General features: G+C 39.3%; 1 protein-coding gene across 2 annotated transcripts in view; it reads right to left on the bottom strand.

Annotated features, from left to right (window-relative positions):
- Positions 1–16,105, bottom strand: part of nalcn (sodium leak channel, non-selective) — a 151,046-nt gene that overhangs the window by 66,936 nt on the left and 68,005 nt on the right. For both annotated transcript variants that reach the window (XM_041807727.1, XM_041807728.1), the window contains exons 14-15: positions 12,969–13,136; positions 5,450–5,641 (exon numbers count right to left, since the gene is read on the bottom strand). In XM_041807727.1, the coding sequence (XP_041663661.1) occupies positions 5,450–5,641; positions 12,969–13,136 (360 nt within the window). The remainder of the gene's footprint in view (positions 1–5,449; positions 5,642–12,968; positions 13,137–16,105) is intronic.

Below are 16,105 nucleotides of genomic sequence, written 5' to 3'. Positions count from 1 at the left end.
TAGGTGTCTGAGTGCCATTCTCATTAGTCTTCTTGCACTCAGTTTGTTAGGATGGCCTGATCGAGGCAGATTTACACATGTATCCTATTTCTTTCATTTCTTGATGATTGATTTACTGAACTCTGGGGAATATTGAGTTCCTTGGATCCATCCCCTTACTTATACTTTTCAATAACATTTTCTCTGAGATGCTTGGAGTATTCCTTTTTCTTCATGGTGTAATGGTAGCCAAGAATACTGATTAACCAGTGACTGGACCTTCCAGGCACAGATGTCTTTATACTCCAACCACTTGAGACACATTCACTGCACTCAGGTGATCCCCATTTCAATAATTGTGAGACTTGAAAGTGAGTCACTTTAAAGGGGGTTGAATATCTATGCAGTCACTTATTTTATATCAAATATTTTTGTTTAATTGACACTTCTTTGTAGATATCTGTTTTCACTTTGAAATTAAAGAAGTTCTTTTGTATTTCCTAAGTCAAAGAAGACAAATAATATAGACCATGATTGTTTTTTTAAATCAATAAAAGGGTAAACATCCAAGGAGGTCAAAAAAATTATAGGCACTGTAATGGCATTCAACAATAAACTAAGTAAAACTTAATGTTATTGCATTTATGGAGTAATTCTTTGTATTTTTGCTGGATAAAAAAATGCTTAGCAACTGCTTAAGACCTCAAGCAGTCTAAAGCTCCGGAACAAATTATGCTTTCCTTTCTTTATACAGTCTTTCTCTAGCTACCAAGGTGAGATATTTTTTAAAAGAGACAGAATAAGAAGCAAAAAAGCAACTTTGTTTTCTACTTTTCTCTGCTTGCCTTCTTTCTTCTTGTTAGAGGTCATATGAAGGTGTAGGACCAGCCAGCTGCAACACTCTGGTCCCCGGAGTCGAATGACACGCCTGTGCCTCCTCCTTAGCATCTCACCTCCAGACAGAGCCCCCCCCCTCTTCCTCCCAGCCCCTCCCACCTACCCCCATGCACGTCCCAGTCGCTGCAGATAAAGATAACCCAGCAACAGGTCTGCCTGTGGGGAAGCGGGCCAAACATCATTAACTATGACGTGTGTGTGTCAGTGTGCATATATGAGGCTTTGTGAGGCAGAAACGGATATGGAAATGAAGGGGAAATGTGAGGGAAGGGTAATACAGCATACGAGTGGCATCTGTTTAAGACCGACTCTTTGTATCCCGCAGCGCCCGGGATCAGGGAAATGTTGGAGGGAAGAATTAAAAAATAGCGGATGGAAAATGTGGCTAATGAGAGGGAAAGAAGCTCATGAGCAGTTAGAAATCAAAGGAGGAACCACATCTGTCGACCCATCATGCAACCCATCATCAACATCTGCAGGCCTCCCCACCGTCAGTCTGAAGTGTCCTTCTGGAACAGCTCATATCATATTCTTAATTTTTATGTGGCTTATTTTATATACTACCTGCATCTTCTTAATTTTATTACATTCCATGAGTCCCTAGAGGAAATTACTCCAGCATCACAGTTAAATAAGACATGTATGTTTGAAAGAGCACAATAAAATCTAAACTGTTTTTTATTGCATCATCTGCACAGGCGGATAGAGTTCAAAAGCCCATTAACTAGATAAAAAAGGACCTAAACATTAATATTAGGAGTACTCCAAAATGGTTCACAACATTTTTGGATAACGGTTATACTACTGTGTATTGACTGATCAGTTAGTAGATAGAAAAAACAACTTAATACTTTTTGGTGGTGTCTTTTGCAAGGGTGCAACATCAATTTAGTAAAGAGGTTGAATATTTTCCTACAATGTTACCAAGAAGTACTTACAGCTCTTCACTGAAGGCTTTGCACACAATGCACTGACTGAATCAGCTGAGAGAAACTATCATATCCCCATAACAGTTGAGAGGAGGCCAGAAAGGTCGACTAACACATACAGTACTGTGAGAAAGTATCTCTGATTTCTGAATTTTTGCATACTTGTCAAACTTAAATGTGTCAGATCATCAAAAATCAATAATTAGGCCTGTTAATATTAAAGCGTTAATGCTCATGATTGACCCAGGAAGCTTAGCCCGTTAAAAAAATTATAACGCAATTTAATCATATGACTAAGTTTGACCACAGCTTCCTCCCGTAGTCCTCCTGTGCGGTTGTTTACATTCCTTGAGTGAAAAAGTTAAAGGCGGGTCAAACACAGCCAACAGTGACGAGTGAGGAGACAGACCCAGGTCTGCTTCATGGACAATTCTGATATAAAAAGCTGCCTAATGGAAGTCTGGATGAAACAAGTTGTGTGTACACACTGCGGTGATGAACTGTCTTTACACCGAAGCCCAACAAGTCTGAAGTACCACCTCCAAGCAAAGTGCATCTTTGCTAATGTTAGCGAAGACGCTAACAACAACACAGGATCAAGGGATGATAGCTTATGTTGCTAATGTTAGCAAAGACGCTAACAACAACACGGGATCAAGGGATGATAGCTAATGTTGCTAATGTTAGCAAAAATGCTAACAACAACATGGGATCAAGCCGTAATGTCAAGCTACACCAGCACAGTCCAGCAGACCCAGATTTGTCCCCAAAACGACAACATCTAAGCTAACTATTGCGATCGCTAATGGGTCGCCAGAGACTGCAGACCTTCGACATCATTGACAACGAGGAGCTTCAAGACATCACCCGGGTTGCCTCGGATGACCCATACCACAGAACACCTACGAGAGCTACTGTCACAAGAATCCGTGAATTGTATGACAGCTAAATAGACAACTAAAGTGGAGCAGCTGGCCCAAGCTACATTTATTACACTGATGATAGACCACTGGACATCAGTCAACAACTTCGGCTACCTCGGGGTATCAGCACCCCTGATCATTCACTTTACAGCAGAAGTTATTTTGTACGTGATGCGTTTATCTTCTGGGCTCGTTTGCAGTTTATAAATATTATTGCTCAATGAATTAAGACGCTCTGATTTACGAACCACAAATAAGTTTAAAAACTCTAGTTTGTTTAACATTTCTTCATTGAAACATCATACTTGAACTAATTTATGTCAAACAAAAATGCAAGTAAATGGTAGTGTTTTAAACATAACTTATAGATAATAATGATAATAATAATAATAATAATAATGATAATACATTTTTAGTAAAAAGCACTTTCAAAGTGCTGTATATAAAGTTAAAATAATGAAAATAAACACTTGATAAAAGAACGTTTAAAAATCTAAAAATTACTAAAACTAAAGAAATGCTGTTATTTACCTAATTATTTTTTTGATCAATTGACAGCACTATTGATAATATAAGACAAAGATAAGTAAATACAAAATGGTGAAAAAAGTTACTGGAGAATGTCTGTCCATCAGCTCTTGACCTAAGTTAAAGCGCACTTGGGTTATGCATTTCAAAACCTTTACTTTGTTGTTAAGCTATTCAGAGGTGGACTTTTTGGTGTGTTTTGAATCATCGTCCTCCTAACTGAAGTGCTTTTTTTAGCTCCTTCAATATTTGCTGGTTGAGAGCCCAATGTAATGGGATCCACACCTTCCAACAAGTTCAACTTTTGTCTAGTCAGTCCACAGAATATTTTCTCAAAAGTCTTTGGGATAATCAAAATGTTTTGGTTTGTCTTGTTTTTTATGTGTTTTTTGTGTTCTTTTTTGGTCAGCAGTGGTTTTGGCCTTTGGAACTTTCCTATGGATGCCATTTTTGTCCAGCTGCTGTTTTTGGTCAGTAGAATCTCAACGCTTTTAAGCACAATCAAGTTAGATACATCTATTTTTTCAGGACAACCTGGACTGTCATAACACATGTGCTTCAAAGATGTCAGATGAATGTATCAAAAATTATATGAAAAGGAAGACCAATTTAATGGCCAAAGCAGAAACTGAATCATCATCATTTGTCTACATAAAACCAAAATTCATTTTGCACTCATTTTATTTTATTCCAGTGTGTGAAAGGATCATTAACCCATGAATCACTAATCCAGTTTAGGAGCCCAAATGTCCTCTTTTCATTATTTGGGCCATAGAGGACTATTTTTCATAAACTTTCCAACAGGCAGATAACTGTCTTGGCTCTTTTTTTATCTTTGGCTAGCCCTGATTGGCTACTATCACCATAGAAGAAGAAATTGGAGCATTGTGATTTGCCTACAGGCTAACAGGAGTTGTTGTCTTCTACTTTTACTCAAAATGGAGGACAGCAAGCAAGACTGCTACGTTTTGTATTGCAAAAAACATGATATCATATTATTACAGTTTTAGCAATGTGGAACTGTAGTACGAAAGCTATGAATGCACCTGAATAAAAAATGTTCTGGAAGGGATATAAATGCCAAAATCTGTCCATAGGGGGGCAAAAACATAAGCTTCTGATAACAATGTATTCCACAGAGTTCCAACTAATGGTTCCTGAGATATTGTTAACAACGCACATGCTGCTGCTTGAGATAGCCGGTGATCCCATCAGTTCAGCATAAGTTAACTGAGGCCTGCAGGTCTGTAGATGTTGTTCTGGGATCTTTTGGGACCTTCTGGATGCACTCTTGGAGTACATTGATAGGCTGGCCACTCCTGAAAAGGTTCACCACTGTTCCAAGTTTTCTCTATTTGTGGAAAACAGCTCTCACTATGGTTTACTGGAGTCCCAAAGCCTCAGAAATGGCTTTGCCAACAATTCCAGGCTGACAGATGTCAGTGAATTTGTTTCTTATCTATTCTTGATTTTTAGACTGAATTAAAAGCTTAGATTGCAGCATGATGTGTTTCTTTTTGAAACATTTTAGTCTACTTCACTTTGTCGGACAGGTTCTATTTAAGTTTTTTTTTTTTTTTTTTTTTATTCAACAGGTCTGGCAGTAATCAGGCCTGGGTGAGCTCTCCAAAAAATGGGGTTAATCAAAGTTAATTCATAATTTAAAAAGAGGGGCAATTACTTTCCACTTTGGGCCAGCTGGGTTTGGATGGGATTTCTTCCTTAGTAAATTAAATCATCACTCAAAAAATACATTTTGTATTTATTCTGGTTATCTTTGTCTAAAATTTTTGTTTGAAGATCTGAAAAATTACAGCATTATAAATGTGCAAAACATAAGATATCAGGAAGAGGGGAAATACTTTCTCACGGTACTTTTAGTTGTAAAGCCACAAAAAGCGTCCTTCGACTAGCGACCAATCAACAATTGGCTGTCAGAGCTAACAGCTACTGTTAGACTGGAGATCTCATAAGTTTAGAGCAGTCCAAACTGGAACAGATTCATGGTGAGAGATTTCTGTTATATCCATCACCAATAAGAACCGTATGTGACTCATGGGTTGTAACTTGCAGTTCATCCAAAATAACTATGAAAAAGAAAAATGCACCAAAGAAAACAAAAACAAAGATCTGATCACAGCTATTACAGCTTTATTGACTGGAATGAGAAGATTAAATGCTTGTGGTTCTTACCCTTGGGAATGTAGTGAAGCGGTCCAGCTCCTCCACAAAACAGAACATCTGTAGACTGATGGCCGACATGACGATGAGGAGGCTGGCTGTGAACACCACCAGGCTTCCTAGTTTTTTACCTGGACCGAATATCTTATACACAAAGTCCTCAAGAGCTGGGGAAATCTTTATCAGACGCACCACACGGAGCACCTGAGGGAAAGAAAACAACCATTGTTACTGTTATCTGTGGAACTTCAGGGGTTTTTTAATCCATTGGAAGATAGACGTGGTATTTTAAAGATAATTCAAAATAAATTATAAGAGAAAAAAGAGCCACTCATTGATTGCATATTGATGTTGAAAAGAGGACATTGATCATGAGACAGTGGTAAAGGTGCACTGACGCTGTGCTCTGTCAACTGGCTTAGCCCCTAAATTGCTTGTGGTGACAACAGCCCCCAGAAGGTAATGCATCTTGGTCATCCTTTGATCGGGGATCCAGAGAGTGGCTATTGATCGGGCTCCTCTCTGCAATGCCTCTGGCCAAAGAAATTTCTCTCATTCCCCGGATATGCAGTGAAATAAAGGAGACAAACAGGGGACACTGGATGAAAGGGAACCCACAGTAAACAAATACAGCAATAACACTCACAGCATGATGACAGATGGGATGAGAAGAGACTACCTTCTCCTCCTGACAGACGGAGATGACCACTATCCATTTCACAGCAGACGCTGCTCTGAGACGATGAGGCCAAGTCCACAAAGGATATAAGGCTATTACAGCTAAACTAGTTCTTTTCTTATCTTCTCTTTTGAGGCCACACAGCCCCCCAAATTTGAAATAGCAGCATGGGATACCTTTGATAGAATACAGAATAAACTAACAGGGACATCTTTCAATTTGATGCATCCCGGGATCTCAATTATAGCTTCAAGAATACATGCAGCAGTAGAATAGTGAGTGAAATAAATGTACTATAACACTTGTTGGTCTGAGCCCTAACAGTTGTAAGTCATGAAAGAAGCATGACCAAGCCCCCAGCCTTCATTTAAAGGAAGTTGCTCTCTAGGTATTCCATCCAAGTCACGTAGTTGTGCTTTTATTTATTGGAGGAAGTCTTTCTCATGCAAGGTGATCAAAGAACAATGATATAGTGAAAACTGGCAGGCTTCTTACTGACTTTAAGATACATTAAGAAGTGTCCAAATAAGTTTCAACACTGGCCCTGTTGACAGTAGGGATGTAACGGCATCAGTAATACCATGGTAACAGAAGCGTCTAAATCCTATCCCGGACATGTGACAGTTTAAAACGTTATGTCCTCAGGGCAGAGAATGGAGTTTTATTGTGGAGCAGAGCTAATAGACGTGGAAACTACAATACCCATTGGCCCTTGTGTACCCACCATGCTTTGCTTCCATTTGCTTGCTTGATTCTACAGCGCGAAAAAGGCATATGCATGGAGTAGCGCGAGGGAGAGATGAGTGGCAAAGTTTTTGAGACTGTAGAGGCTCCAGTGACTTTTAAATCTGATGCTTGGAAACATTTTGGCTTCCTTGTGTAAAGAAATGAGAAAAGAGAAAAAGTGACTGACAAACAAAAGACAGTATGCAGACACTGCCAGGCCAGAGAGACATAACTTGTGGGAAATACAAGTAACATGAGGAGCCACTTGATAAATCACCATCTCAAAAAGATTTGCGGGGACAACAGCATGAGCGGCCAACAGATCACAAGGAGTACAGATGATTATATCACCAAAGACCTACGGCCATTTAGTGGCGGGCAACAAAGGTTTTAGAAGGTTAGTAAACACGCTGGAGCAAAAGTATAAAAATAGGTAGTGGCATTGAGAATGTTTGAAAAACTAGATTTCATACAATAGGTATGCCCTTTAATTAAAAAGGTCCAGCTGGTGCAGTTTTTATTTTATAAAAAGAACTTTTAGGTCTCTCATATCCCATGCGTCATCCTATTTCCTTTTTTCTCTATTTTCTAATAGAGCTTTCAAAATATTCAATCACTTTTAAGACTACAGACACCTACGACACTTTTTTTGCACATAGTGCTATAATTTAAGTGCAATTGTTGCTTAATAAATGCAGATCTCACTTTTTTCTTTTTTTATACCACAAAATACTGTACCCTGGGTTCGTCACCAAGGTAAATATCGTACCCCTTTTAATATCGTTACATCCCTAGTAGACAGGCATCAGACCACTGTTACAGAATATGACATGCACCAATGTTAACTACTGATGTGTTACCACTTACTGTGGGCAGCAGAGTCAAATTAGCATGGTCCAGAACATTTAACAACAATGCCATCAAAACAATTTCCTAAAACATGATATGAAGATTTAAAACATAAATCTAAGTCAATACAATGTACTAATCTGATACTGAACCCTTTAGTTTTAAAGTCATAATTATGTGGTTTCACTCAAGCTACTTATTATGTGCATAATATCAAATTAAACAAAAGAAATAAGCCCAACTGTCTCCAGAGAAACCCATATCACCTCCCCTAAATTGCAGACATGAGAAGAGCAATAATTAATCTTGAGAATGACTTTCCAGCTGTGCTGCTTGTGTGTGCTCCTGGCTCCAGCTTCTTGCAAGACAAAGCAATGCTTAACATAAAATTGAATGGCATAATGCACCACACATATCCCGGCCAGCATTTCCAACCACTACTGGCTAAGTAACAATAACCAGAAATGGATCAAAGCACTACTACCAGATCTGTCCAAAAATGACACAGTGTCCTGTGTTTCATTGGCTGTTGCTGCTGAAAAATCATTCTACCAAGTGTTCAAAGCTGTAGGTGAAGCTCTAAAGCGACAAATAACGTGGCATTTGTTTCATACTGTAAGACAAACAGCAAGGTTAACCTTTAGTACTGTGACAGTCCTTGATTAGACGGAATAAAACCAAAAAAACAAACAACCGCTGACAGTGAAGACCTGTTGTTACTGTCCTCCAGTTTTCACACTTGTGTTTCACACATAGAGCTTTAAGGCTAATCACCTGTTACTAAATGTCAGCTGTTCAGACTTATTTAGAAATTATCAGTAGAGTGAGTGAAATGAAAGTGAGAAAGCCACACAACTACCAACTGCTAAAGAAAAAACTAGAACTACTGCCTGGTGGTTATACCCCTTCATGAAGGAAGCAAAGCTAGACAGTTAAACTAGTGGTGGGTCAAGTTACAATATGGTACAAGTACACTGTGACCTCAGAATATGCCTGCAGAAATAAATTCAATCCTCTTTCTTCTGCTTATCCAGGCTGGGTCATAGGCTAAGCAAAGGTGACAATTTTCCTTGTGACAATTTTTGGCTTTTCTGAGGCATTCCCAGGCAAGATGAGATATATAATCCCTTCATCGAGTCCTCGAGTGGGTCGACTTCAAGCTCCCTCCAGATGTCCAAGTTCTCCACCTTATCCTTAAGGCTCCTGAAGAATCTCATTTCAACTGCTTGAACTTGTTATTTCATTCTTTCAGTCATTACAAAGAACTCAAGACCACAGGTGAGGACTGGAACAAAGATCACCTAGTAAACTGAGAACTTTGCCTTACAGCCAGCTCCCTCTTCACCACAAAGTCAAAGTCTGCAGAACTGTTGATGCTACAACAATCTGCCATCAGTCTGCCAATCTGTCTCCTAGCCCATTCTACTCTCACTCATGAACAAGACCCCCGATACTTAAACTCCTTCACTTGGGGCAAAAGACTCACTCCCAATCCAGAGGGAGCAATCCACCATTTTCCAGCAGAGAATCATGGCCTCAGACTTGAAGGCACTGCCCCTCATCCTGACCACTTCACACTCAGCTACAAACTGCTGTAGTGCCTGCTGGAGATCCCCAGCTGGGTGAGCCAACAGAAGCACGTCATCTGCAAAAAGCAGAGATGAAACTCTGAAGTCCCTAAGCAAACCCCCACCAGGAACGTACTCAACTTTGTGCTTAGGATGCAAACACAGCTCTCAATTTGGTTATACAGAAGCCTAATAAACTCAGAAAAATAGAGCTGAAATAGCTATTTGGGATTTTTTAATTTGGCAAAACTCTTTTTCTTAAATTAACCTTCTACTGTTTGGCATTGTGGGTTTTACTGTTTATGTCTAAACATATTTTGTATGTAATGCAAATGCAATCTAAAGTAATTACTTTCAGCTTTTCATTACTGAATATCTATATTTGAAAGGAATTTTTCATAAATTGCAGAATCAAATGCTGTCTGCCTTGTTATATAAAACAAATAGACTGTTACAATTAGAGTTCTACACTGGTGAGACTTTGTGTTCTTTACCAAAGAGATATACAGTGCTTAACAAATTCATTAGACCACCTGTCATATTTCTCTCAGAGACCATCCAGCATCATGGAGTGCTTTAATGCGGACTCTTTCATTTTTAGTGAGCTCTCCACGTTTTACCATTTTAAACAGGAATGAGGAATTTCAAACTGAATTCACCTTTTTATACCCAAATTTGAGCCAGCTCACTGGGCTTCTCTGAGAAGTCAGAAATTAATCAAGCATAACATTCAACCACTAAAACTAATTTTTCTGTTCAAGAATGCAAGTAAATAACTATAATTTGACATATCAAGAAATAATAACGTGCTTTACTATTTTTAAGATTTTTTGTAAATCAGAAAATCAGAAAATTCATGGATAACAATAATAATTCTATTATAGCATTAAAAATATCATTTGGGTTAAGGAGCTTCTTCATATTGGTGTATTAACCATTGCAGAAACATAAAAAATGATTTTGGTAATTACCAATGCTGTTAATTTAGGGTAGCTGAGGCATAAACCTTACTTTGGGTGGTGGTCTAATAAATTTCTTAAGCACTGTATATAAACATCGATATTGGTACAGTTATTGAATAAATACATTTAGATACGTGTGCATGTCAGATTTTGGAAATAAAAAATCCAATATCTTGCAACCTTACAAAAAAGGTCCAAGCCTGTGGAAAGAATATCAAGTTTTATCTCTTGGCCAACCATGTCATGTGTACATGTAAGTAGTTGTTCTGACCAAAATCTCATACTGCTGACTTTAACAGTGAAAGTATCTCTGCAAACCTCTGATGGAGAAAATGAAAAAGGTCTGTTTTAGAAACTGTTTTACTCTTTTGTTGACACCTACCCTGTAGCAGAGGTTTCTGGCATTATATAGACACTATATTGCCAAAAGTATTCACTCACCCATCCAAATAATTGAAATCAAGTGTTCCAATCACTTCCATGGCCACAGGTGTATAAAATCAAGCACCTAGACATGCAGACTGTTTCTACATTTGTGAAAGAATGGGTCGCTCTAAGGAGCTCAGTGAATTCCAGCCTGTTATTGTGATAGGATGCCACCTGTACAAAAAAATTCCAGTCGTGAAATTTCCTCGCTCCTAAATATTCTACAGTCAACTGTCAGTGGTATTGTAACAAAGTGGAAGCAATTGGGAACAACAGCAACTCAGCCACAAAGTGGTAGGCCACGTAAAGTGACAGAGTGGGGTCAGCGGATGCTGAGGTGCATAGTGCGCAGAGGTCGCCAACTTGCTGCAGAGTCAATCGCTACAGACCTCCAAACTTCATGTGGCATTCAGATTAGCTCAAGAACAGTGTGTAGAGAGCTTCATGGAATGGTTTTCCATGGCCAAGCAGCTGCATCCAAGCCGTACATGCAAAGCGTCAGATGCAGTGGTGTAAAGCACGCTGCCACTGGACTCTGGGGCAGTGGAGAAGTGTTCTCTGGAGTGACGAATCGCGCTTCTCCATCTGGCAATCTGATGGATGAGTCTGGGTTTGGCAGTTGCCAGGAGAATGGTACTTGTCTGACTGCATTGTGTCAAGTGTAAAGTTTGGTGGAGGGGGGATTATGGTGTGGAGTTGTTGTTCAGGAGGTGGGCTTGGCCCCTTAGTTCCAATGAAAAGAACTCTGAATGCTTCCGCATACCAAGAGATTTTGGACACTTCCATGCTCCCAACTTTGTGGGAACAGTTAGGGAATGGCCCCTTCCTGTTCCAACATGACTGTGCACCAGTGCACAAAGCAAGGTCCATAAAGACATGGATGAGAGAGTTTGGTGTAGATGAACGTGACTGACCTGCACAGAGTCCTGACCTCAACCCGATATAACACTTTGGAATTGAATGAATTAGAGCGGAGACTGAGAGCCAGGCCTTCTTGTCCAACATCAGTGTGTGACCTCACAAATGCGCTTCTGGAAGAATGGTCAAAAATTCTGATAAACAAACACCTAAACCTTGTGGAAAGCCTTCCCAGAAGAGTTAAAGCTGTTATAGCTGCAAAGGGTGGGCCGACATCATATTAAACCCCATGGATTAAGAATGGGATGTCACTTCAGTTCATATGTGAGTCAAGGCAGGTGAGTGAACACTTTTGGCAATATAGTGTACAATTTTACATATATTTAAAATAATCAATATTTCTGTTAATGGCTTTGCTTGGGTTTGTAGGTCATATAGACTCACCAGAATTTATTTAAGTGTCTCAAACCCAGCTATAAACTCTTTACATGCACTTTAAGAAGAAATAAATTGCTTTCAGATGTGACAGAGAACATAAACTAGACCTGAAATGTGATTTGTGAAAAAAAAAATGTCAACAATTTCCTTCACAATCACAATTTTGGCACCAGAATCACCTTCTAATTCTATCCTCAAATCTCAACAGAACTTAGGAAAAGAACTAGGTATATCTGAGTAAAATAGACATTGTACTTTTCCCAATAGTATTACTATGTAGAAAGAAAGTACTCTGACTGAAAAACAAAATAGAACAAGGGTATTTAATGGAATGGATAACCTTGCTGAAGCAATATTCAATTTATTTCAAGGTAATTTTCATCATGTACTGAAATGACTGCCTGGAAGGGAGGAAAACGCAAATAAAAAGCAAATTGTGTTTTGGAAAATTTGCAGCTGTTAAATGTAGAAAATGTAGAAATGGGGAATACAGCTTAATTTTCATCTTTATAAGAGCTGGCTTGAGTGTTAGCAGAGCACTTGCATGGATGGCAGCTGTTAGGAGAGCAGGGATGCATCAGTGCAGCTTGTGTGGTCAAGGCTCATTACTGACCGATCAAGAAGCCTTTTCCCATCAGATCCTCCACAGAGCTTTTCACCGGCTACATTACATGACCTACAGCAAGGTCACAGGGTTAGCTTTTGGGGTACATTAATAATAGGCTCTGTTTAAAGATGATAATGCTTCATTACAATACACCACCTTTATATTCCTTCTCTCAGAACTGAGAGGTCAAAAACAAGTGTATAATCAGCAGGGGGCTTATGGAAGAGTGACAGAATAGATTTATACTGAGTTATGCATTCTCCCATGGGAAAATTGCCATAAAATGATTCACAGCTTCTGTTTCTCTCTGCATTTTAATTCACAGTATGGATGATTCAGTCTGTTATTAAGATATAGATGTGTTTTGGTATCTTTACAGATGCATTAGTGTGAACAGTGAAAATATGCAAGTCTCTACCTGAAAGTAGGTGAACTGAGAGTGGTAGAGGTCCGGGTAGATGTGTAACGTGGTGCCAACAACCAGCAGAGACTCAAACTTGTGCAGAGAGGAGCTGATGTAGCCGGTGAAGCCCAGACACCAGATCTTCAGAAGAGCTTCCAGATCGAAAAGGACAGTGAAGGCCACCTGGGATGAAGAGAGGATAGAAATAAATATTGGCAATTCATTTCTGCTACCATACATTTTGTTGTACTGCAGCGATTCAGTATTTCCCTGTAGTTACAGTTCTGGGGTACTTTAAAAGCTCCACAGAGGAACTTTTGGTTTGTGATGATTTGGGTTGTCACCCACTGTGGAAAGTGATACCTCTCATGACATTGCTAATTTTGCCCCATTCATGTGTTGTGTTCATTTTAACAAGAAAACATACATATATAAAAAAAAAAGTCTCTTGTTAAAGGTATCTATGTCAAGAATGGTACCCATTAAAAATGTCAAAAGGGCTCTTTTTGCAGCATACTGTCACTTTGTTTAATGGAAATCCCTTGACAGTTATTTCACGTATTAGAATTTACAACAACTAAATTTTATGTGGATGATCTTGTTTGCTCTGCAGCTTAATTACAGACACTGAAATTCATTATGAAGCATCCAGCATTAGTTCAGGCAGGCTATGGCATCAAGCACTGCCATATGAATAAGATCAGCTAATCTTACACAAGCCCTCATCATCTAACAACCAGCTGATCCATTCTAAGTCTGTTATTGGCTAATCACACTCTTACTGCCATATCTAGACTGCTCCAGCCTGGCTAAGCTTGGATGCCCACTCTGCAAGGTGCTCTTTACAACCCTCCTCCAATCAAGCTCCTCCAGTATTATGCTTCTGACTTCATCAATGTCATTCTGTTTATTAGAGACACTGAAATTCATTTTTACACAGCATTAGTTCAAACAGGCCAAAGAGTCAAGGGCTGCCATATAAATGAGAACAGCTGATCTCACACAAATCCTAATTAGCTGACGACCAGCTGATCCATTCTAGACACACTATTAGCTAATCACACTCATATTGCCATATTTGAACTGCTCCAGCCCTGTCATGTTTTACTGCTCCCTCTGCAAGCCGCAATTTGTGACCCTCCTCCATCCCAGCTCCTCCTTTATTCTGCTTGTGACTTAATCCGTGTAATTCTGTTGACCCTGCTGCCTGCTCTGCTTTGTTTTGTTTTCTGCTGCTTCTCTCCCTGCCTCAGGCTTTCGTTGTAAGCACAGGCAAGGCAGGAACGTGTGCTGTTCCTGCTTGATTTTATGCACCTGGGTTTATGGAAGGGCAGGGAGATCCCAGGACAGCCACACCACCAAATATAAACAACAGCAATAAGTGCTAATTAATAACTGCTAAAAAAGAAAAATATTTTTAACTGCAAATCATGTTTTTTTTCTTGATAAAGTGGTCCTGAGTTGAGTCTATTTTATAATTAGCTTAAAACTCCTCCAAGAAGCTTTAACTTCACTTGAATACATGCAATCCCTGCTTCTTTTATCATCTACTTGGATATTTAGATACTAAGCAAGACATACCAGCCACTCAATTGGACTTTTACAAGTGCTGTTAATCAATCAAACACAATATCAGGGTATTATTCATCATTTTGCATTCTTTTTTCTGTGATTTATTAATCAAAATCATCACGCTGGGTCGACAACACAAATTTTCACATAAGCTAAAAACGTGTTGCAGTTTGGTGCTCAATATAGCATACATCCTCTCCCGTTGCATTGATTTTCACTGTTCTACTTTTGAATCTGTCTTCTACTAGACTCCAAACTTAACGTGACTGCCGAGATCCCCTCTAAGGAAAGGATCAGAACACGGCAGCCACCTCGGTCCTCAGCAAGGGAAACACAGCAGGAAGGATGAAGTAAATCTGGCACCTTGCCAATAAGCTAACTCTAAAACCCAGTGACTCCATTTCCTATTTCCCCCTCACATCCTTCACACAGGTTGGAACAAATCTGCAGATCGATGTCTGTATCACATGGACATAGAGAGAATGGGAGAGAGAGAAGGTAATTCTCTATGTTTTTTCACTTTCTTATCTCCTCCATTCAGCTGTGTTTAAGAGAGAAGGAGAGAGACCAAGTAAGAGAGGTATGAAGTGGATGCGATCTGTCTTGGTTGGTGCTTTATCACCTGAATACTGATTACATCAAACCAATATGGATCACTCACACAGTACAGTTTAAGGGAAATGTAACCTTAATAAATTACCTTAATAAAATTTTCACATTAGATACAATTGTTCGGCCCCTTGCCTGAGCAAGACTACCCCCCTCCCCTCTCTGCTGCTGATCTGCTTTCACTTTAGAAAAAACATTCCATGCATAAGCAGTCTTCTGTATGTACATAGGGATACAGTAGATTGGGGTATGCAAATCAGCCAAAAAGAGGAAAGGAGCAGAACCAACCGTGACAACCACTCATGTTATCTACTGGGTGGCATTAGTTTGTGTTCCCTGCATCCTGCTCCTACAGATGCCTTTATTATGTTAGAGACCCCAAAGACAACATTTTTCCTGCCTCCACATCAACCATGCAGAGAATAAAATGAGCCTGTGCTGTACAGATATAACCCTTTTTTTTTTTTTTTTTTTTTAAGAGACAGGATACAATTAGAATTGCCTTTACAACCCTTCTGGCTGATATGTACCTCGTATTTGAGCACTGTCCATGGAGGATGTAAATCACGCGTGCTCAAGTATGGGACTTATCAGGTATGAATCACACCCAAGACTGGGGATGCACTGGTACAAGTAAAGGCATCAGGGCTAATACCAAGCGTAAGTACTTGTAATTTTACTCATCAGACCTTGACAATTCTGTACTCAATTTCCTTTTACAACATAAAATTAGCTTCTCATCAGTGGTTCTGGCGATTTTTTAACACGATTGAGGATGACAAAATAAGCAGACTGCAAACTATGCTCTGCTAAATTGTCGCAAAAGGGGTGTGTGAAACATCAAGTGGAAATAAAACAAACTTTATAGTGGTTTTAAGAACTGTCATGGTATAACTAAGTACCTATATATGAACTCAGTAACACTGGGTACTAGGGATGTTAGGGAAATATCCATACACTAAAGTATCCTG

Source organism: Cheilinus undulatus, linkage group 15, assembly GCF_018320785.1.
Source record: "Cheilinus undulatus linkage group 15, ASM1832078v1, whole genome shotgun sequence".
NCBI classification, from domain to species: domain Eukaryota; kingdom Metazoa; phylum Chordata; class Actinopteri; order Labriformes; family Labridae; genus Cheilinus; species Cheilinus undulatus.
Note: the sequence above shows the minus strand (reverse complement) of the source record. Positions and strands in the feature narration are given on the sequence as shown.